The sequence below is a fragment of the Hippocampus comes genome, unplaced genomic scaffold, assembly GCF_001891065.2.
Source record: "Hippocampus comes isolate QL1 unplaced genomic scaffold, H_comes_QL1_v1.1 scaffold261, whole genome shotgun sequence".
Taxonomy (NCBI): Eukaryota; Metazoa; Chordata; class Actinopteri; order Syngnathiformes; family Syngnathidae; genus Hippocampus; species Hippocampus comes.
This window is the reverse complement of record NW_017805824.1, coordinates 3,659,440-3,682,750: the sequence shown is the minus strand read 5'-3', so window position 1 is coordinate 3,682,750 and position 23,311 is coordinate 3,659,440. Positions and strand designations below refer to the sequence as shown.

The window sequence follows — 23,311 nt, the reverse complement described above, 5'->3', positions numbered from 1 at the left end:
CAAACACAGTTGAATACGAAGAGCTCATTGCCTGAAAGGGTTGAGCAAAAACCCAGAGGTGAAGACATTTTTGAAGGGAAGGGGGCTCTTCTCGTTGAACTTGCATTTTTGTGAATTTTTGAATGGGTTGGGTCAGGGGAGGACAATTACGGTATCTCACTTGACGTTTGTGTTTTTGTTATTCAGTTAAACAATTGATTGGTAAATAAAATATGTAAAATTTGATATAAGTTGTACTTTGAAATAAATCTGCTGAAATGTCACTCTTTTTAAATGCATTGTTCGGCATGCAAGTCTCAATTCCGTATCCCATTGAGCGGCAAAGGTTTGCAAGTGTTGAATGTGATTTTTCGTCAGGGTTCGTTCAAGGTCGCAAACGGTTCAAAACTGTTGGCCAGATGTTCGCCAACAGCCTCAATGGTCGCAAATACTTTTTCTTGTTGCCAAGAGATTGTGGACATGTCAACAAACATGTCTCGCGGCACAAGGGCTTTATGACAAAACAAAATGTTTAAAATGAATTATTTCCAATATTCCCCATCTTAACCTCCCAAGGAAATTTACCAGAAATTTACCACAAATTTTCCACCCTTTTGCGACCCAAAGCATAGCCACCATGTTTATGACATGAGTTGTTCAGCATTTACCCCTGCACCAAGCAAAAAGTGTAAGGCAGCCATTTCTGTTTTGGCCTGTAGTTTAATGTACGTTTGTATGTTACGAGCATAAAACCAAAAACTATGTTCTAATGTCTGCTAAACTTAGCGAAGGGATACGGAACGGTTAATGGAAGAAACCATTTTGGTGGGGATCTAGACAGGCCTAAGCACTAGTGTGATGCTTCGTGAGTGACTGCCTGCTTTCATTTTAAGATTACCTTTGCAGGTGTCTGCATGGAGATAATATCCAGGTGGGCAAATGCATCTGTACGAGCCATCCAGATTCAAACAAGTGCCGACGCCGCATGTGCCAGGATTTACGGCACATTCATTTATATCTGAGAAGAAAGGGAGCAGTTTTAAATGAGTACATCATACAGCAGAGTACAGTTGGAAATAGCAAAACTTTCTTACCGACGCACAGTCTTCTGTCTGGCGAAAGTTTATAGCCATCGTTGCACACACACAAGAAGTTGCCCACGGTGTTCACACACTGTCCGTTACGACAAAGAGCCCTCTGGCTCGAGCACTCGTCAATGTCTAAACACAACACAAAACAAATTTGTTCATTACCTTTAAAACCCATGCTACGGTTCTCATGTCCTCTGCATGCATGTACAGTACCTATACAATCACTGTTAGGTGAAATCTGGAATCCGGGGTAGCAGAGACAGTTGTACGAGCCTACGGTGTTCTTACAGGTCCCGTTGCCGCAGGGTTGTCGCTCGCACTCGTCCATGTCTAAAAATGTCATTTTAAGATCAAATGAGCTAGCGCTCACATGTAGGCAGAACAACAACGGCAGGGTAAAAAATGTCTTACCAACACACATTGACTGGTCCCGGGTTGTTTTAAACCCATTGGGGCAGATGCATCGGAAGCTCCCCAGTGTGTCGATGCACTGACCAGGATTGCAAGCACCGGCGTTCTCGACACATTCATTACGATCTGAGGGAAAGACAAACAATCTCATACATAGACCCGGTAAATTGCAGAATTTTCAGCAATGTCATGTGTTTTTACAGTATACAGGGAAGTCCGAATTCAGAGTTACACGCCTTCAGTGGACCATGACACTGTGCCACAACAAGCCGAGTAGGGTGGCACTGAGGTCTTCTTGAAAAGGTGAAGCAAAAGAGCAAAAGGCAGAGAGAATATACGCCTTTGGTATTCTTGTATGCTCTGTGTGCATTGCTGCTTCATGTGTGGTAAAGTAGTAGCTTTTGAAGATTGAAATTTACCATAACATCTTTGCTAGTTCCCAGGACCTCGTCTATGAAGTTTTACATTATACGTTAGCATTAAGCTAGTGGACTTTGGTTGAATGAAATGATATGGTTGGAAGAAAATGCTGGTATGTTAACATACAATGTTTCATTCTCTTTTGTTGTATGACTTGGTTTAACAGTAAACCTCAACTGGGAATGACAAATAAACAGCTTAATGACATCTGGCATTGCCTCTTATTTGAAGGGCACTTCAACACTTTCAAATGTTAAAAGTATTTTTTCAAACTAAGTTTGAAAGCATTGCGGGGAGGTAAAACCATCCAAAAATGACATAGTCTTCCTATTTTGCTGATTTTCACCTATTGCAGTTGGGTTCAAAATCTATCCCCTGCGACAAACAGGGGATTGCCTATTTATATTCTACTTATTGTTTAAATTGTGCATGGCATTAATGTAATAATTCCCACCACGAACGCGATAATCCATATTATGTACAATGTCATCTACAAACGAGTATCTGGCAAGAGCAGCTTCAGCTACAACCAGTGCCCTCTCTGTTGTTTACATTTCTACAGTTACTACCAGAGCCTTAGAGTATTTCCTGACAGATTAGGAGTCATCGGAACCACTGTAAAATGAGTGGAGTGTCAAAGCTACATTCAAAACACCAAGTCATCGAAGGACATACTGTACCTAAGCATTGTCCCGTCGGGCTGAGGCGATATCCAGGTTTGCACTCGCAGCGGTAGCTCCCGGGCATGTTTAAGCAGGCTGCATTCTGTTGGCACACAGGCCCATTCTGACACTCATCGATATCTAAGAACGGGAGGAGGGGATTTTGTATTAACTTGAGTTGTCATCAAGTTAAGAAAAGTCGTTCAATCTTGTACCTTCACAAATCAGTAGCTTGTCATTGTAGATGAAGCCGTTGAGGCACTCGCACATGAAGCTACCGATCATGTTGATGCATACACCATTCTCACACACGCCTGGGATTTCCCGGCATTCGTCAATATCTAGTGCAAAGGAGCAAGATCAATATTGAATGCAAAATAGCTTGTAAGCAAAGTCAGTAAACGTGGCTCATTTGTCATCAGTCAACTTTTACCGATAACTCTTCCAGTAGTGATGTCGATATAATATCCTGGTCTCTCACTGCCGCACAGGTTGGCAAACTCATCTAAGCGGAGACAAATTCACTTTTGTTTCACCCATTCTTTTGTAAGTTTGTGAGTGTGTGAGTATATGGGACCTCACCGCTGCTGGGCACAGGACACTGCTCACAGGGTTTATTCCATGCACGGCCAATGTTGTAGGCACAGCAGCACTTCTTTTTGGTCATGTTGAAGGTTAGCTCTCCGTCACATGTTCTGTTGTCGGAATAAAAGTTCCTGTAGCAATAGCTCTTCCTCATATCTGGAAGTGATTACAAAATAGAAATTGATTGTTGCAATCCAGGTTATTGTTGAAGTTTATTGTCAAAGTAAACATAAAACAAAGGGAATTACACTTTGTGTAGTTAAAACAACCACATACCTTTGCCTTTAAGGATGCAAGTTTATTGCTAACACACAATGGGAAATACCATACAAGGGCTAAGGAATAGCATCTAAGTGACGGCATTACAAGGCCTTCAGCAACGGATATTTGAGCACAAATTGTGAGATGTGTTTTGAGATTTGTTGTGAATTACCAGTGTACTGTATCTCAAGTGTCTGATATTGTCTTTGTTGAATTTAAAGTGACAAATAAACTCCTTGAGGACAATTGGACTTCATATATATCAGACGTACCCATGCAATTGTTGCCTCCATTGACTTGCACGTAGTCCACGGGGCAGATGCAGGTGTAGTTTCCAATGGTGTTGTAACACTGGCCAGGCCCACAAATACCTGGACGCTCGCACTCGTTGATATCTGCTCACACAAAAAGATTATTCGATTCACATTATTCACTTACTACTTGCACTGTCGGAAAGTACTTGCCCAAAGTATTTGAGAAAGTAACCATTTTATGCGTTTTTTGATACTCTGCATTCAAGTTTCCAAATGAAATGAGTGGTTCAATCCAACAAACACATATTTGACTTATTTATACACATTTTTAAATTTAAGGTAAGATTCATTTCAAAGCTATGCCACATCTGTGTTCTATTTTTAAGACAGTGTGGTTTCACCAAAAGACTGAGTGCATGTCCCGGCAGTATTTCAAGGAATAAAAGTCCAGGAGATTGATTGTGCGTTTGTGAAAAACATTTGTGGTTGCAGAGAGAGATGAGTGAAATCGGATCATTTGTGAGTCAGAATGGGCGTGGGAATAAAGATTATAAAAATGAAACATGATAACCACACCTCTGTAACTGTCTATGTGTGGTTGAGTCGAAGCTACAATGGACTATCCCCGTGAGTACACCAAAATCTGATCCAGTTGACAACCGTCCAAACTTTACAATGCATGGAATGAATGTATTGGGCAATAATAGCACCCCTTTGGCCCTTTTAAGAACTCATCATAAAGAAGTTAAACAACACTCAAAGCTAACATTTTTGCTCTTAATGCTGTGGCCAAGAATTCTTCTTTTGATACGTTATAAAAAAAACCCATCGGAGTTAATGTGACTACTACCGGGTTCGAACATCAGTCCCTGCAGGTCAGTTTTAGTTGTCTTGCATCAATGAACTCAGAAAGGTAAAAGAGAATACTGTAAAAGAGAGAACACAGTGTCTGACGTCATTAAAATTCAATGTAAGTCATTCAATGTTGTTGTGCCTTTAGAACAGTGCTGGTTGTACTGCCTTGCCAAAGGGTTTTATTACTATTGGTCTGCCCAAACGTCGTCTGATATTTTTACACATTATTCAGATGTTGAAAATAGATTGAGAGCAATTTTTTTACCTTTCTTGAACACTCAAATGTCTTCCCTTATTTTGAGGGAACTATGTGGCATTATAGTGGCTCAAGATTGATTGTCCGGATGTTTTATAGACAATGAGTGAACATATATAGGTTATATAAATGTGTGTAAGCCTGTTTAGTTCGATAACTGTACTACTGCTTTAGTACACAAGGAACTGGTCAGCCACTAAGGAAAGTGCAAGCAGATTCATTTCCGCCTATTACACGGTTTTGGAAGTTAGTTTTTTATCTATTGCATCATTCGTTTTAAGAAGAATAGATAACCACAGTCGTTTGCTTTTGTGAAGTATGACTGTGATGTTGGAAATCTCGTGGTGGTGGCCATGTCCTAAACTTTTAATCAATGGCAACGTTATATATTAGCTTTTTTTTTTTTTTTTTTTTTTTTTTTTTTTTTTTTTTTTTTTTTTTTTTTTACATGTTTAAGTAGGGACTGAACATTATTTTGGGGCAGTGTTATATTGGTGTTGATGCACCTCAGTATATGACGGCAATATAAAGTAATGTGGTAACTCAAGCAAGATGCTTTGGGGGCTCTGGAGGGGGATTTCCCAATAAATAGTTATTTTGGAGATGCCTGACGATGTGTCTGTTGGGTGCATCATCATTCAATACCTTCACAGACTCTGGTCTCTTGGTTGAGTGCGAATCCTCTTGGACATTCACACTGAAAGCTCCCAAAGGTGTTGATGCACTCTCCTCCCTGACACAAGCCCGGCAGTTCCTGACACTCATTGATGTCTGTCAGAGAAAAAACATCACAATGAGGATGTCATTTCCGTGTAGGAGTCATTCAAGGTCAAATGTTTGCATCTGACCTTCCAAGATGACAGTGATGGGGTTTGGTCTGAAGCCTTCACCACCTGGACACAGGGTCTTATACTCGGCTGTGGGGAGCAAGGACAAATCAAAAAAAAAAAACTTCAACAAATCTATAAGAAGGTCACCTGGTGGAGCTTTGTTCCTGCGAAACATAGATGGGAGTGCATAGAAAGCATTTCTTATAAGGTTTCTGACCATATGCTAGCAATTTTCACGCGAGTTGCACAAAGCGCTCTCATTTTATCAGTCACATCAATTATGGTAAACACACATATACACACTCAGCAGTCAGTCTGAAACATGAATGCTGGCAGTGTACTGGATGACAACATTTATCCAAGCCTGACATTTCTGCTGACAGGAACAATAACAGGAAATGACTTGGAGTGATTCAAGGGTTCTCACGAGCAAATTGGTTCATTTCCTGTGAGTAATCATACAAAACAGCTCACTGTCACTGTTCACAGTCTGTAGGCTCACGCACTCAATTTTTCTTGCTTATAGAGGGTTGACATGCTCGCTGCAATTCCACAAGCTGAGGCAAACTTCAAACGACCTCACGGTACCCTAAATTGGCTATATGAAGAGACAAGTACAACACACGTCACGTCAAAGAAAAGACTTGTTGACCCACTGTAGTTGAGAGACGGGCATAATTCACACGGGTTCCCCCAAGCATGGCCCAGCGAACAGCAACAAGATGCCTTTGAAACACCAACTCCGATCTCATTGGAGCAGTCCAAGCTCTCAGATGAGTCTCCTCTGGGGTGCACATCCAGGTAGCAGCTTCCAGAGCGAGTATCTGTGTGTGTAAAAAAACCCAAACATTGGTGTATTTTTCCCCCCCATCCACCTCTGTATGTTGTCAGGAACTAATCATTAACATGTACAGGATCTATTGCGTCTCACCTACGCATCCCACCCGGGTGGGATTAAGCTCAAAATCTGGGGGGCAGTTACAATGGTAGCTTCCGGGGATGTTAACGCAAATCCCATTAATGCAAATGGTTGGGTCTGCACATTCATTGATATCTGAGAAAGAATGAAAAAAAAAAGTTTCCAAAGTGTCATTTCCATATAAATACATGAGCACAATATATTTTGTCAACAAACTTTTCTCAGGAACAATTGTCAATGGTCATCAGACCTGTGCAGTTGCCTCCACTCCTGTCCAGTTCGTAACCAATGCTACATTCACATCTGAAAAGGCCTGGAATGTTCTTGCAACGCCCATTGACACAGATGTCAGCGAAGGTACATTCGTCAATATCTGTGAAATAGACAGGGAGAGGAAGAATGAAATAATGAAGACGTGGTACAAGAGAGGGGGGTGGGGGGGGCAGGCCCAGGGTTGAGGGATTATGGGATCATGGGTGGAAAATTGCCAGCTTGCAAGAGGAAGTGAAGGCTTCGCTCGCATTTCTCCAGTTTTGACACTTTTGGGGGCAGGGCTGAGAAAAAAATGGCATGACATCTCAAGACTGATACGCACATAAAGTATACGAGGTGTGTCAGAAAAGTTCCAGGACTAGTGTCAAATCCAAACTGCATGGTTTCCCTTTTGAACTAAGCCTCCTGGACTCTAATGTACTTTCTCAGCCTTCCCTGTCATCCTGATGTTGTGCAGATCTTCAAAACAGTTTCACTGTATGAGGTCGGGGAAGAGGAATGGCACGAAGCCAGATTGAGTGGGTAGAGAAGTTGTTCCAGCCTGGTGATGTTCTGTTTAGCAAGGAACTGTCAGATGCTCAAGGCAGGTGCGTTGCCACATAGGTTGATCGTCTGACCCACATTGAAGGACCCCTTCAGTGTGGGTCAGTATTTGAAGTTCTGATTTGAAACATATCTTTTGTGATGATGATCCTGAAACGTTTCTGACACACTTTGTACAAAACTAGAGAAGCTTACTAAAGATTTCATACTGTGCTCTTGTCCTTTTCCTTATGAGATGAGAAAAGGAAGGACAAGAAAAGGTCATCTCGAGATGTCTGATACATCCACACAAAGACTTGAGTCTACTCATTAAATTAAAACCTGAGACTTAATTGCTTGAATTGTGAATCACAGTCATTTGCTCCCTGTTTTTTTTTTTTTTTTTTTTTTTGTGTTCATTTCATAACTGTCATTAAGGTCAGCTTCTGTAATGCAATAATCCATTACCTCCGTTTCCTAATCAGGTCCATGAATTGCCAAGTGTTAACATAAGGTGACCAGATGCCCCCATACCCCCCACCCCCAACACACACACACACACACACACACACACACACACACACACACACACACACACACACACACACACACACACTTATTTTGGGGACTGGAGTCACATCTCCAGCATTTCAGTCACTGTTTACGCAATCATTTGTAGTTTGGTGTTTTGACCTGGTCTGGGAAAATTAAACAATATTGTCACATACTAACTAAACACTTTAAGAATGCTTTGTTGCAAGTTGATCGATTATTTATTAATCCGCAGATGTTATGATGGAATGATAAACTAACCTTTTGCTACATCTTTTTGTGAGTAGGTTACTTTATCCTGCTTTTCGTTCGTGTCGCTGCAACTGAATCAACCAAAACAAATCTGTTAATTTGTGCATGACTTATCATGCCCCATTCCAATACCTCATGAGTCCCATTTGAATACATTCTCTGTTTGGATGGATTTCTTTTTTCCGAGAAGATAAACAAGTTACCATTCATGACGAAACCATTTTAAATCAATAAAAATGGCCTCAGACACTGTTGCCATGATCTTGTCTTACCCTCACAAGCCTTGCCGTCAGCGGTGGCGATGAAGCCCATGTCACATTCGCAGCGGTAGCCGCCAGGCATGTTCAGACAGTGGCCGCTCTCACACAGGTTACCATTCTCTGCGCACTCATCACTGTCTACAATTGGAGGTCAAGCAAAACAGTCTGAGAACACTTAATACTGTGTTACATTGGTTCAACCTAATACAGGCTTCTGGTTTGCATGTGTGACCTGAGCAATGGAAGCCATCTCCAGAAAATCCATCCTTGCACGCACACCGATACGAGCCCATGGTGTTGAGACACTCGGCGTTGTTGCTGCACATGTGGGTCCCATTGGAGCACTCATCAAGATCTTTACAAAAAAAAAAAAAAAAAACCATTCAAACATAACATGAAATGTGATTTCGATTTGTGTGCAGTATAGTAAATGGTCAAAAACATTTGAACAAATAAAAGCTTTAACTCACATCAAACTGCCAATTCTGAACAAAAGTACATTATGGAATGGTGTTTTGAGGAGGTGGGTTATTATAAAGTCTACATTTGTAAAATCCACATTTTTTTATGTGTTTAATGTTTGCGTTACCTGTGCATTTGAAGCCGTCGCCAATCCACCCTGGAGCACAGTTGCATTTAAAGCTCCCTGCTGTGTTGGTGCATGTTGCATGTCGGTCACAGTTGTGCGCTCCAATTTCGCACTCATTGATATCTGTCAAAGAAAGGAGAAATAAATTGATTTCACATAAGGGTTACATTTCACATCATCGAGCTCATTCCATTTTAACTGCACCAAAGCAGAAGTGAGAAATCGCAGAACTAAAACCTTTGTCTCGGTTGACTTCCTTCATCCAAGAAGAGATTACCTTTAAGAACAAAGGGAGTATGGCATTCTAATTATCGCTTCTACAAAATGCCCACCGGTTGGTGTTTAATTGTTTAATGTAACAGACTGCATGCTATGTTAGCAAGAGGTATAAAAGTGGATATGAGACGTAATACATTAGCACAAAAGCATCTTTTTTTTCTTCCTTTCGTGGTGAGTTCAAGTAGTGCTTCAAAGAAGCAGCAAGTTGTCCTGGGTTGTTGGAGCTACGTTTATCCATAAGGCTACTTTATTAGGGAATTGTAGGTAAGGAGGAGACGACAACCCGGCTCCTGAAACCTCCCTTAAAAGGTTTTGGCCACCAAGGAACATTTGGAAAGGACCCCAGTACAAAATGAAGTTTGAAGTGACGGAATTGGAAGTATGAGTGGAGGAGGCAAAATAAACATGCAACTAAATTCACTCTGTGAAAGCCACACTGTGTTTTATTTAACTCGCCCTGAGTGGGTGGCAATTGGGTGAAAAAGGATATGCCTATCCTGTGTAACTTTGCATTTCCAATTTGTGACAGTCTGCCCAGAAAAATGCTCTAGGAGAGGCCAACACCAATTGTCACAGTACGCTGAAAAGACAGTGATGCACAGAAATGCAGATTTGAAAGGAGTATTGTCAAGATCTGGTGATCTGCCATGACTGCTTGTGACAGGACTGTGTGATTGCATAAGTGGGTAAAGTGGGTATGTACAATGAGTGTATCTATTTTGTCCTTATCTGGTTTGAACTCAAAGATACGTTCTTGCGAGAAAAAACAAAACAAAACCCTTTTTGAGGGTAGTAAATCAGTCCTCAAAATTAGAGATCAGTTCTGCTGTTTTACAGTCTGCCCGAAGAAAGGTTATGCTTTAATCACACTGCACTTCACGATGGGGTTAATCTGAGGGCTGAGAGCAAATAAATCTCCCTGGATCACGGAAGGAATTAAATCCAATTCTCCTCCAAGCTTTGATGTTAGACAGCACATGAAACAAGACGCTCGTTCTGATGTGCAAATACAAATCACAAACAAAGCAAGAAGTGTGTCGGCGTCCACAGCTGGTGTCAGGGATAAGATTCCGTTCAATGTGGCAAATGCTTGACAGATGATGGGCAACAAAGGGGAAACAAATAAAGAGAAATCTGCCAGCTGTCCCGGGCCAGCTTCGCATCCTGTCTGAAAGTAAAAATGTTTGCTCTTATGGCACTGCACTAACACCTGCGGTAGAAAAGTCCACCAGTTAAGAACATCCCCTTGATATTCTCCCGAACAGCTACGACGCCACCCAACTTGTAACCCACACTAGAACTTTCCAATCAGCTCCTCAACACACAAATATAACAAATGATAAAAGTCACAGACCCCGCCCTGTGGTTTTCATTGTTGTGGGATACAACTGACACGACAATGTCATCAACAGCTTGACCAGATGTTGTTAATTCTCACGCACGCATGACAATTGATCAAACGACAATTGGGGACTCTTGAGATGAGTGAAGGGGAAAACTATCATCACTGGCAGGACCAGATGTTTTTTGTTTCTTTTTTTAATCAAAATCACCGTGACTTTCACATAAGAAGACAAGACAATTAAGTCAGGTCGTCTTATTCCAATTCAGACTGGCTAATTAGTTCAGTGTTACCGTCTTCTCCATGCTCCTTGTGAGTGTTCTCATTTTTTGTATTTGTGCCCGTGCTAAAATGGCACCAGTAACTGCCGCTCTCCTTTTTCAAGTTACAAATGTCAAATAAAATGTAAAGTAGCTAGTTGGTTAGAGCCCGATCCTGTTTGTCACACTTGTAATGGATGTACTGTTAAGTCCCAAGAAATTCATACCCTGGTCAAATTTGGAAGAAGTCAAAGATAGCAATGAAAAAGATTTGCCATTTTCATTGTTGTCAAAATTAGTTTTGAAAACTATTCATATCCCTTAACCCTAATTGGACTAGCCAATTTTTGCCATCACTGATTAAAGATCCTGGTCATTTCCAGCATAATATAGAGCAGTGCAATCAAATATACATTTAGAGTAGACACATTTTTACAAAGCCAAATTCTGTTTCATTCAAACATTTTGGACTACAATTGCCTCCCTCGGCCACAATAGTGGGAGTAAATTTTCAGAATGGATCAACCATGTTACAGAGGTACCATGCCATGTTTCTTGAGACAAAACCATATTTGTATTTTCTCATAATTTCAAAGATGCCTGGGTTGGACTTTTTTTTTCCTGTAATTGCTGTGCATTTGCATCTGATATCCATGTTTCAAAACATCCTGCTTGAGAGAAATTGCTGTCATGGTTCCACTGTATTCTGGAGCTTAAGTTCCCAAACTGTGAATCGGAGTTGGCTGCAGTGGATATTTCGATGGGGCCAGGAAAGCAAGTGTGCGCATAGGTACTTTTAATCACACATCAGACAGTCTGTTTATTTGTGTCTGAAGGTAGACATGCTGTTGCTGAGTTTGCGTCTGACTCATTTTAGCGAGACGAGGCCAGATCAGATCACATCCCAAGTTGTCAGCTAGTTCTCTCCAACAGTCTTTTAAGAGCGGCTGTAAATCAGAATTCACTCAGAGTAGACGAGCAGCTACTTTAAACTCTATCGGGCCGGATGGACTTTGTATTTATGTGTTCTGGGGTCATCTCAGGTGATTACAGGCTACAGAGCTCCTCCAACTATCACGTAATGTTTAACTCACCTTAATGAAAGAGCAGCAGCGGTATAAACAATGGTGCGATGTGATGCATGCGTTTGAAAGAAAGAATCACTGCTCCCGTCGCCCATGTTGTGAAGTGTGTGTGTGTGTGTGTGTGTGTGTGTGTGTGTGTGTGTGTGTGTGTGTGTGAGTGAGTGAGTGAGTGAGTGAGTGAGTGAGTGAGTGGGAGTGTGAGTGTGAGCTCTCGCTTGTGGTCTCAGATGATGGTGAGTAATGTGAGAGCTACCTCTGGTTAGCCAAACATTCTCCCCACGATAAACCCCCATGTTCAACACAACCACAGACACAACTGTTTTTTACTTGCTCACTTTCACTTGTTTTTAACACTGACAGGAAGAGGTGTTAAATGTACTCACGCTGTACTTAAATGGAATCTCAGATGTGTAAAAAAAGACTTAAAAAGGTGAAAGTACTAAATAACAGTACATAAAATACAATTTTTGATAACTAGCTAGCGTTGGGTACGGGGTCTAAGATATTAAAACAATGTGTCCCCATAGCTTTGCTAACGATGTGAACTAACTAACAACAACAAAAACGTTAAATAATATTGAATGTAGCTAACCATCATTGCCAGCAGCGCCTCAAAATATCCTGACTCTCTCCGTCATTACCACTCATTTCCTTTCTTTTTGGCAATCTGCTTCCTTGACAATCGCACCATGTTTTTGTGGTTCAACAATGATCCAGTTTTACTTCAGTCGTTTTGCTGCATCGCGCACGACAAGAAAACTCGGCGTGTATATGTGAGTGCTGCTCACCTGTGCAGCCTGTAGTTCCTTTGCGTACAGAGTATCCCAGTTCACAGTGACAGATGAAGGATCCCTTCGTGTTTTCACAGTTCCCACTCAGGCAGATGTTGGGATTGAGTTCACATTCGTCCACATCTTAAGAGTCAACAAAGGCAAGGGGGAGAAATGATGGAGAAGCATGTGTTTTATTTTACTAAGCAGCACAATGGGCACTTGTTCCGGCCCATACATATGCACTCAAATCATTGTTTTGGGCTTTTTGTTTTCTTTCTCAGTTGAACCAAGCATATAAATGTCACACATTCCTCTCCACCACAATGTTCATTTTAATATCATCAACAACAATATTACTCACTGCTAGCTCACGCACTCTGAGTCATAAAATTCTATTCAACTGACTCAGCTTTTGGATAACTGTTAAAATTATCAGAAGTTCCCCCAACTAAACCAATTAAGTGTTCAGCTGCTTCATTTTGTTTTGGTCATAAAATGATATTCGTTACCGAGGCAGGTCTTCATGTCCTCGGATGACATGAAGCCATCGAAGCAGAGACACTGGTAGGTCCCCGGCGTGTTGGTACACTGGCCCCCATCACAGATATCTGGACTCTCCTCGCACTCATCAATATCTGAAGAGAAAAGTATCACTCATCTTTAAGATGCAACAGTAGTCGATATTTGTAAGGTCAATAATTGTTCAACTTAATTATCTTAATTATCAATTCATTTTTAATATTTATGAATGTCAATAGTTGGTTTCACATGTACATGAACAGCAACTTTGTGAACATTTGATTTGTTGTTCTACTTCTTCCTTTCATAACTTTGCTGCTGTGAATTGGGAATTTCTCCATTGCGAGACTAATAAAGGTTTTCTTATCTTATTTTTCATGATCGCAGAATTAAATAACATACATCTGGCTGCAAATCAAGAAAGCCTAGTGCAGCACAGGGGATGCACATGAAGCATGTAGCAAATTGAATTCCATTTTTTTTAAATTAAACAGCAGCCTGAGAAAAGTGCAGCACAACCATTTGTTCTTTTAAACAAATATCTCCTCGGTTAAAAATGTACTGTCTAGCTGTCTCTACAGTATAGACATGCACACAAAAACTGTTAACAACTGTCAATCAAAAACCACTGGAAAAAAGGCTGCTACTTGATCGAGCATCTTTCTTTAGCCTACACATAACTACATGTTTGAGCAAAAATGGATCTGCTTCAAGCCTTCAGTGGCTGAAATATATATCCCACTAGATCATCGCAGGGTTTTCCCACATTGCAACGAGGTGCTCCAAAGCGGTCATGGCAACCCAAAGCCCCAGTCCAAATTTTAGCTGCAAGTCAGACTTTTTCCCCTCTTCTTTGCTCTTTCACCCTTTCTCTGCACGAGGTGCGCACACTCACAGCAGACAACTAGGCTCTCTAGAGAGAGCACTCCCGTGGACTATGTTTCTGGACTATGCTTAGGGAAGGTGTATTTTCGGGGCGTAGGCATACCCAGCTGGTTAACTATGTCACAATTGAACAAACAGAGGCACTCAAGCTCTTATTAGGTGGGAGAGGGGGCAATGCACGCCGGACTCCAAGGTGTGTTACTAGCCACGCCCCCCAAAAAATCTGGACAACTGAAATGGTGAAAAACTGTTTAATGCTCCACAATTCTCTACAACATAGGTCTCCAATTCACATTACAGGTTCTTTCTTTAAATATTATTTCAAGGATTACATTACAGCTGCAACTTCTTCCTCAACAAAATGTTGTCTACTTCCTTCAAAGATATTGCAATAAACTCATGACAAACAGTCTTTAAAAAGAAATGGTTTTGTTTGTACAACTTTTGATGTTTCAACCACCTCACAATGTACAGCAATTTGCTTGGCCTACCATGGAAAAAAAAATACTTTCAAACATGAACAGCTGTGTCACTTATAAAGAGGCAAGTATGAAAACGTAACGCAGGCTAATTACCTGTGCAGCTTCTCAGATCAGGCATGAGAGCATATCCAGAATGACAGCTACACTCATAACTGCCTTCTGAGTTTGTGCAAAAATTTTCACACCCTCCATTCTCAATGGTGCATTCATCGATGTCTGAGTGGAAGAATGGCAGACAAATAAACATGACATACTGCTAGCTGCTAGCATGTACCGGGATTGTTAATATGCATATCTGTAAAATCTGAAGCACTCACCCACACAGTCCAGCCTGTCCGCAGTAGATTTGTAACCTGTGTCACAGACACACTGGTAACGTCCAATCATGTTGACACATTGGCCATGCCTGCACAGCTTGTCGCTCAGGTCACATTCATTGATGTCTGGGGAGAGCAAATTAAATTTACTCAAATAGGACAAAGACAGACACCAAAAATTGCGAGGCTTCAGGCTCAAAACACACATCATACTAACACAGAATAAAACTATAATTTGTGCCTTTCAGTTGGGTTTGTTTTTTTTTTTTGGGGTCAAATCTTTGGTTCTCATGCATTTATCAGCATCTAAAGACCTGACTCAGCCACTTGGACCATACGCTGAGCCCCAGAGAGCTCAGAGAACTCAGGCGGATGGAGGGAAAGGAGCCAACACTTGACAGTCTAACAGTCCGCTTAATGACAAGCTTTCCCCACTCATCATCTATCCACACCTTTTTTTATTGCCAGAGAGCCAAAGTGGGAGTTCCATTTGCCAAAGGAATGGATGAAGGCTCAAATGAAAAGCTTTTGAGTGGTCCGCCCAAGTCTTCATTCTGACAACCTCATCACTCACCGAGACAGGCCGAGCCATCGGGAGCGATCTCATGTCCATCGGGGCACACACACTGGAAGCTGCCTTCGTTGTTGACGCACTCGCCTCCCCGACACAGCAGAGGATTGCGTTCACACTCATCGATGTCTGATGGGGAAGAAGAAGAACTCTCAGATGTATGCAAAAAAAAATAAATAAATTCTGGCTGTCTGGGAGGATGTGACCTTCATGATTCGGAATAACTTATTCAAATAAAGTCATTCATTAAAAGCGGCGTAAATCATGAAGTCTGGCTTCCCTTCTTGAACCAACCTGCTTTTTAGTGTTATTGTGTTGGCAATCGTGGACTAACATCATCAGCCAACAAAAGCACTGACGCTCACCATTTAGTGAGTGCTTTGCTCAATAATTTTAATCAGGTTGGCCAAACATAATTTAGAACAGAAATCGAGCAATACGTATTTTCTCAGATGGTAAGACCGGAAACTGCACATATTTTTTTTTTTTTGTGCAGTGTCCAAGTGCATTATAATGCAATGAGTTCAACGATGTAATAAAAGGCAATTATCTTTATGATGCCATGAAAAACGATTGAGTGACGGGCTGCAGGAATTGCGTGGGGCATGGGGCTTTACATAACGAATAAATCAGCCATATAAACAGTAAGTTCCACGTCTGACATGTTCGTAGAGCAGAGGTGGACTTACCATTTGACAAACACGGGCAATTTCCTGGGGCTCCAAGATTTCCCCCACTCCCTCCCAAACTTATCATAAATGGCTTAATTCACACGCTTAAGAAGACACCAAAACACTGGATGAATTGTGATCATTTCAAGTGTTCCCTCCGCCCTTGTCATAAAATGGACTATTCCATCTTCATATTGCAAATGTGCAGAATTGATAGAGGGAAAGGGTAGCAAAACAAATTCGTTGCCATGTTTGATGGAAAATGAAGCAAAGTTATGTGGAGCGCAGAATTGGAATAGGTGAGATGAACACAAAACGGTTCTTATGAAAACTACCAAAAGTTTCAACATTTTCCACAGTGACTCTGAACGTGCGTGACCGACACTGGCAGATGCTCTTGCCGGTTGCTGTGGCGCTGCTGTCAGTGTCAGCTGAGGAGGGTGCATTATGGATGAAGCGAAAAGTGACACAAATGATGCTTTCATCAGGAAGATGTGAGTATTCAAGCAGTCAAAATGTTAAATTATATTAAACATAGACAAATTCTCTCATCAATTTAAGTGAAAGTGGTGAGATGATTCAGTGGTTATTGATAATAATCCTCCAGAGAGATTTTCAGGACTTTAACTGGTTCAGAAAATGGGAAAATTCCCACTTTTAGTTGATAAGATTCATAATCTTTGCATGACTTCATTATGATCTCCTTGGTTCCAAATGACTGGAAATTCCCCTGGCAGAGCACTGCATTCAACGCCTGAATGGTAGCGTCACACCAGGTTTTCAAAACTTCACTCAAAAGATCTCTCGCATGTGCAAATTGTAACAGGAATAAAAAAATAAATAAAAAAAGAAACCCTTCAAACCCACAGAGCTAATGCAATATGCATCAAATTATGCAAGCGTGTGCGAAGGAGGATGTATCTCTCACCCATGCAGTTTTTCATCATCATGAAGCCGCTCTCATAGCCTTCAAAACACTCGCACTCAAAGTCTCCTGGGGTATTGACACAGCGCCCCTGTCCACACAAGTCGGGAGAAATGCGGCACTCATCAATATCTACGGGGAAGAAGAACACAAAGCAAAACATCAAACAATAACAACGTAGAGTTATTGATTTGTCGACCTTCTTGAAAAATGTACAGGGAATATTTCAAAAGTGCAATTTCATGGGAAATCAGTAGTCGAATGCTCTTTTTTATTTCATCAAAATGAATCAACTAGACTAACACCAATCTGATTAAAGTCGGTCTATATATTTTTTTTATGCAATCAGTGATTGATTGTCATGTCATAATTTGCGCAATCCATCAATGAGGTTATTTGCTTTTGTAAAATAAGAAAAAAAAACAATAAAAACTAGCTTCAATATGTGTTTTATTTATTCAAATTGAACTTCCCTTTGATTCAAACTAGCTTTCATCACTCAGCGCAAGTTAACTTACAGCCACGCACACTCAACCAATCACAGATGTAACCAGCAGGCATGTGTGTTGTTTGAACTAACGGAAATAGCTGCGTTGTTGACAAGACGAACCAAACATTTACTAAACGAGGATACGAGATATACTGCGGTCACATTGTACGTGTGCTGAGCAATTCTCGCGACACGATTACATATATATAATGTCAAGACAGCTACACTGGATGCAGCCAAATGGCTTTGAAAATGTGCTACTTCGTCACAGACACAGCACATACGTAGCAAGTTAAAAAGTGGAGAAACAATGAAGGAGAAAATACTCATAACGGTCTGAGGGCGCCAAGCTGTACATTATACAGCTTCCAAGACGAGCCAAATATTCTGATTGTTGACCCTATGCGATAATGGATTATATCTTTGTTATCCCCTTCCACGTGCACTGCTCAGTGTGACAAAAATGCCCAAATTGTACACCCACGTCACCTCGCTGTTTTCCCCTGTGATTATTGTGGAATGTTGCACTCTATTTTGAAGCCATTTACGAGCTGCAGTTGGTGCTCCTTCAGGAGTTGGACTGGGAGATTTTGGGGGTATTTTTTTTTTTTTTAATTATTACAAGGCAATTCATTGCTGGGATGGACTTCAAGTTAACTAACTCTAACCTAAAGCGCGGTCAGAAATTAGCTGACGCCCGAGCACTACTTGGAGAGTGGGTGTGTTCAGAGAGGTAGAGTGTGATCTACTCCCATTCATTTCTGAATGCAGCCACCAATGGTGCACCAAGTCCCCAGGTGGACCGCCTAGTGCCTAGCTCAATTTTCGGTGCAATCTGAATAGCTGAACGACAAGCTGAGTTTTCGAACATTTGAAGTGAATTATTTCCGAACGTGTCCCAAATGCCCAGGTAACTCAGTGACTCACCCCCGCCCTTCCCTGCCCTCGGAACAGAGAAACAAGAATTGTATTGGAACAGAATGGCTACTTGTGAACTTTAATACATACATACATACATACATACATACATACATACATACATACATACATACATACATACATATACAGACATATACATACATACATAAGCTTGACACATTTCTGATCAGCTAGCGCTGGTGTAGTGCTGTGCATGGCTAGAATCAACACAACAACAACCAACACACCATGAGACTGCCCTTGTTTTCATGTCTTGATTGTCTTTGTTGTTTTTAACTTTGTTATGGAATTGTTTTTTTGTTTTTTTTTTTAAGCAAATAAGCAAATATCACATTCACAACACAATGATTTTAACAAAAAGAAATGTTGCTGTATTATTATTTATTTTATTTTTCTCTTTAGGAGTAATTTAAACACAAAATGATGTTTTTACATATCAGGGCAATAATGTAGCTTACGAGAAGGCCTGATCCAACACCATCAAGACCTTACCAGCCAGAGCCCTTTACATACAAGGAGCTCTAAGGCCTTAAAATCATTTTCCTCTGATTGGTGGAACACTTAAATTTAACGTGTGTCAGTCTGTGTAAAACCACAATGACCAAATTTCCTGGTCCAGAAATAGATTTTTATTCACTTGTTGGGCACACTGAACAAGACATAAGTCTTAGGTGGTAAGTTTAAGTGTTAGGTAAAGTACGGTAAGTTGAAGTGAGCCAACGGCATGTTTTGTTGAACCAAAAGCTGTCTATGTGTTGTTCATCGGTTATGTGGATCATAGTCTTTCAAGTATGACATGATGACTTGATTGTTACTCACCGGTGCAATTTCTCTCATCCGAATCCAACGCATATCCATTATCACAACGACAACGGAAGCTTCCAATGGTATTCCTGCACTTCCCATTTGAGCAAATTGCGTTGATCATCCTGCATTCGTTTATATCTGAGAAGAGTCAAGGGACAATGAGGGATAAGAGAGAGAACGCGGCTGATATAGTAAGCCAACCTTTGATCAAAGTAATACCTTTGAGGAAGGGTCTTCCGTTGATGAAGTCACCACGGTGGGAGAAGCCTGGTCCACGAGGGCAGAGCTGAGTGTATTCCGGGGTACCTTTCTCGGGACATTCATCGCACTCTGGACCCCAGGCTACTCCCACTGAGCAACAACAAGCATCCACGCGGTGTTTTCCTGAGATAGGAGCTCCACAACGTTCATCCTCATGTGTTAGGTAGCAATGCTCTGTGCGCAAGTCTGGAATCGACAGGAAATTTGCAGCAGTTTTATTGCTCAACACGTATGTTCTCAAAGATACGTCAGGTATCAAGTTGTGAAACCTACCGATGCAGGTTCTCCCGCTAATATCAACGGTCATTCCAGGAGGGCATTGACAGAAAAAGGAGCCGTGCGTGTTGACACACTTGCCATTGATACACACTCCAGGAAAAACTTGACACTCATCCACATCTGAGGGAAATATTTGTAGAATTATGTTCAGATCCAGACAAAGAGTCAAAGCAAAACTTACCTTCACACACATTTCCTCTGACTCGAGCAAGGCCCTTACTACAAATGGGATCTGAGAATGACAAAGAAAGCAATTTTAGATGGTTTACTGGACCAAGTAAACTTTTAAGCGAGCTTACCTTTTTCGCATTTGACACAAGGGCTGTTCCAGGCCACTCCTAGTGTGGCACAGCAGTGAGACTTGAGCGTTGCCCCGTTGATGTTGACTTCACAGACATCATTAATCATCTTCAGCCAGCAAGTGCTTTTAGTTGTCTCTGATTCAGCCGACAAATGAACATAAAATATAAACTCATATTTAGTAATGTAGAAAAAAAAAGTTCATGTAAATGATTTGAGAACTGGTCATATGTCTGAAGTATCTTACGACTCTGATGTGGCTCTGTTCAGAGTTAAGCAATCACATTCAACCTCATGTTAAATGGGGGTCACCACACACCAGCCACCATTTAAATTGGCCTCTGATGAACCTCAAATTAGTTTCAGAAGTTCAAGTAGGCTTTTCCTGACATTCGTTTTTGCTTGCCAACAGTAGCCTGAAAGCTTTTGTGCTGCTAGATAGAACTGTTCATAATCATGAAAATCTTGTCTAAGGCCCCATGTGCAGATGAATAAATATAGTCCCAAAGTAATATAGCGTTACAACCATTTTTCACTGCAGGTATGGTGTTCTTTTGGTGAGGAGCAGTGTTGTGTGTCCGCCAAACCTACCTTTTGGAATTATGGCCAAAATGACAAATTTGCGGGAATTACAAACAGTTCCAAACAGTTGTCATTATGAGCATGAAACCTTCAGGTTACTTCTAGAAAGCAAGAAAAATGTCCGGAAAAGCCTATTAGGACATCTGAAACGTATTTGTTTAATTTAATTTAATTTGGTTAATCAGATGCAATTAAATGGTGGCAAGTGTGTGCTGACTCCAATTTAACAAGAGTTCGAATATTGATTAGAAATTATTTTTCTTGGTCTCATTGTTTTCATATCCCAAAAATATCAGGAGCAGAGGTGTGTCGACGTTTTTATATCCACTTTATACTGTATGGATATGCCATGATCGAGTAGTTATTTCCAATGAACATGTATTAAAAATACAAACAAAAAGAAGATGTAGATTGAAAAGCTATGCGGACCGGATTGTTTTGGACAGTTTTAGTTTAGTTGACATATTAAGTAAGACAGTATACTAATGAGCTGTAGGATAGCATTGTTCCAAAAAAGAAAAAGTCTACTTACCAATGCACTCAAGCCCAGAGCTGTCCAGTGAACTGCCCGTTGAACACAAGCAAACAAATGATCCTTTGCTGTTCACGCAGTCCGCATTCACACAGGGATTAGACACACATTCATCCACATCTGCCGGAAACAAAATGAACAAAATGACGGATCCCGTATTTGCTCCTGGTTGCAGACGTCCTATCGTCATCAAAAGTGAATACGTCACTGACCCTCACAGACATCTTTTTCCGGATTGAAGCGGAATCCTTTGAGACATTGACAGGTGAAACTTCCAGGTGTGTTCCTGCATAGGCCGTTATCGCACAACTGCCTGTTAACCAGACATTCGTCAATATCTGAGGAAAAACACACAAATGAAGATTTTGCACGTGCCAGCTTTTGATGTCCAATATTTTCTGCCTGGTGAAAAGCCAAGTCCCTTACCAATACAGTTTTTGCCTGTCAGGTCGACCTCAAAGCCTTCGTTGCAGGTGCATTTGTATGTTCTCAGCATGTTCTCACAGACGCCATTCTGGCACAAGTCCGGATCGAGGGCACACTCATTAATATCTGAGAGGACAAAGACAGCCGTTTACGCATCCATGCACAAAGAAAAAAAACCTAATCGGTGTTGATCGACACAAACATTACAACTCATTATCTTTTTTGTATTTTTCACTGTCAAGGTTAAGAGAACTTCCTGTAGAAGATCTAAAAACCTCTTCACACTTTCCTTGGACACAAGTGTCACCGTTGGAAGCCATAAAAAAGAAATAATACTATAGTAACTGATTTCCACAGCCCCGTCGTAATAATAAGAAACGACACACAGTGGCATCCATACCTCTTGCATCTCCAGTTGTGCCGATGCCATTTGGACATAAAGCCAGGAACTCAGCTGCAACACAACACAGTTTGGTCAGCTCAACCAAAACCTTTTCTCAAAATTCAAGACATCCGATTCCATACTATTTTCGGTTTATATGCTTTGTCATTTAGCCTGGATGGTATATTAAGACGTCTCTTTAATGCGGTGCAGTGTTGGCTTCCGTAAAGAGATTTGAATTAGGCGGGACCAATTGAATTGAGATTTGCCAGTTCGACGTGTGTGGATGTGCCCTTGCTGGAACCGGCGTGTCAAAGCAGGCCAAGTGTTTGGGGCATCCAGAGTCGAATCTGTGTTTTGAATTAAGAGGGTGGGAGGTGACGCCATATGTGACTTGAATGTTCTTACCAGAGTTTTGCGGTGGGCAGGGTTGGCAGGGCTCCCCATAGGCGTACTCGATGCTAGCACAGCAGCACTCAGATTTGGTCACAGCTCCAAATAAAGGCCGAACACATTGGCCTCGCTTGTAACCGCCGTAGCACGAGCTGCGCATGTGTGTGTCTGTGTCACATGGACATACCAAACAGAGTGAGTGTGTGAGAGATGAGGCAGAAGAATCTAGGGGGAAGCTCGCAAGAGAAACCAGGAGGCAAGAAGGAGTAAACAACAACAGAGGGAAAAACATGCCGTTGTTTCCCTCTATATAATGTCCAGAGGTTTGAGGCATTCTGCTGCACTGAAATCATCCTAGTGACAGCTGACCCTCAACAAACATCAACATTTCATTACCAAGACAACACCCACAGAGATATTAGGCTTGCGAAGCTATTCATCGTGAGACTGTGACAAATCGTGACATAGTTCATTTTCTTTCTACATGGTGAGGTTATTGGAAAACATATATCAACACTGAAGTGGACGATATATTACTTTACATGATTGTTTAAACCAAATTACTAGGTTAATGAGCAGTTTTACATCGGTGACTTTGTAGGCTTAGAGCTTTTAGAACTCCCCAAAAGTCAAGTGTTATAATAATAATAATAATAATACATTTTATTTATAAGCGCCTTTCAAAATACCCAAGGACACTTTACAATCAAAAGAGCAATAAAACCACAGATAAAATTATAAATAATAAAAGCGATGAGTTTAAACTGTATATGCAATTTTAAATAGGTGGGTTTTAAGATGAGTTTTGAATATAGGAAGAGAGTCAATATTTCGGATGTC

The 23,311-nt window shown here is 41.1% G+C and overlaps 1 protein-coding gene across 2 annotated transcripts in view; it reads right to left on the bottom strand.

Annotated features, from left to right (window-relative positions):
• The window catches only part of fbn1 (fibrillin 1), a 68,880-nt gene that overhangs the window by 15,937 nt on the left and 29,632 nt on the right, over window positions 1-23,311 (bottom strand). For both annotated transcript variants that reach the window (XR_002170219.1, XM_019886731.1), the window contains exons 17-49: window positions 22,487-22,639; window positions 22,097-22,150; window positions 21,697-21,822; window positions 21,483-21,608; window positions 21,271-21,390; window positions 20,156-20,293; window positions 20,038-20,088; window positions 19,851-19,976; window positions 19,536-19,763; window positions 19,329-19,454; window positions 17,084-17,212; window positions 15,488-15,613; window positions 14,914-15,039; window positions 14,690-14,812; window positions 13,220-13,345; window positions 12,726-12,851; window positions 8,972-9,094; window positions 8,615-8,737; window positions 8,395-8,520; window positions 6,774-6,896; window positions 6,536-6,658; window positions 6,261-6,428; window positions 5,623-5,691; window positions 5,420-5,545; window positions 3,682-3,804; window positions 3,146-3,304; window positions 2,997-3,068; window positions 2,779-2,904; window positions 2,582-2,704; window positions 1,482-1,607; window positions 1,284-1,400; window positions 1,074-1,199; window positions 878-997 (exon numbers count right to left, since the gene is read on the bottom strand). Coding sequence is in view for 1 of the 2 variants with exons in the window: in XM_019886731.1 (XP_019742290.1) it covers window positions 878-997; window positions 1,074-1,199; window positions 1,284-1,400; window positions 1,482-1,607; window positions 2,582-2,704; window positions 2,779-2,904; window positions 2,997-3,068; window positions 3,146-3,304; window positions 3,682-3,804; window positions 5,420-5,545; window positions 5,623-5,691; window positions 6,261-6,428; window positions 6,536-6,658; window positions 6,774-6,896; window positions 8,395-8,520; window positions 8,615-8,737; window positions 8,972-9,094; window positions 12,726-12,851; window positions 13,220-13,345; window positions 14,690-14,812; window positions 14,914-15,039; window positions 15,488-15,613; window positions 17,084-17,212; window positions 19,329-19,454; window positions 19,536-19,763; window positions 19,851-19,976; window positions 20,038-20,088; window positions 20,156-20,293; window positions 21,271-21,390; window positions 21,483-21,608; window positions 21,697-21,822; window positions 22,097-22,150; window positions 22,487-22,639 (4,077 nt within the window). In the remaining variant the exon portion in view is untranslated. The remainder of the gene's footprint in view (window positions 1-877; window positions 998-1,073; window positions 1,200-1,283; window positions 1,401-1,481; window positions 1,608-2,581; window positions 2,705-2,778; window positions 2,905-2,996; window positions 3,069-3,145; window positions 3,305-3,681; window positions 3,805-5,419; window positions 5,546-5,622; window positions 5,692-6,260; window positions 6,429-6,535; window positions 6,659-6,773; window positions 6,897-8,394; window positions 8,521-8,614; window positions 8,738-8,971; window positions 9,095-12,725; window positions 12,852-13,219; window positions 13,346-14,689; window positions 14,813-14,913; window positions 15,040-15,487; window positions 15,614-17,083; window positions 17,213-19,328; window positions 19,455-19,535; window positions 19,764-19,850; window positions 19,977-20,037; window positions 20,089-20,155; window positions 20,294-21,270; window positions 21,391-21,482; window positions 21,609-21,696; window positions 21,823-22,096; window positions 22,151-22,486; window positions 22,640-23,311) is intronic.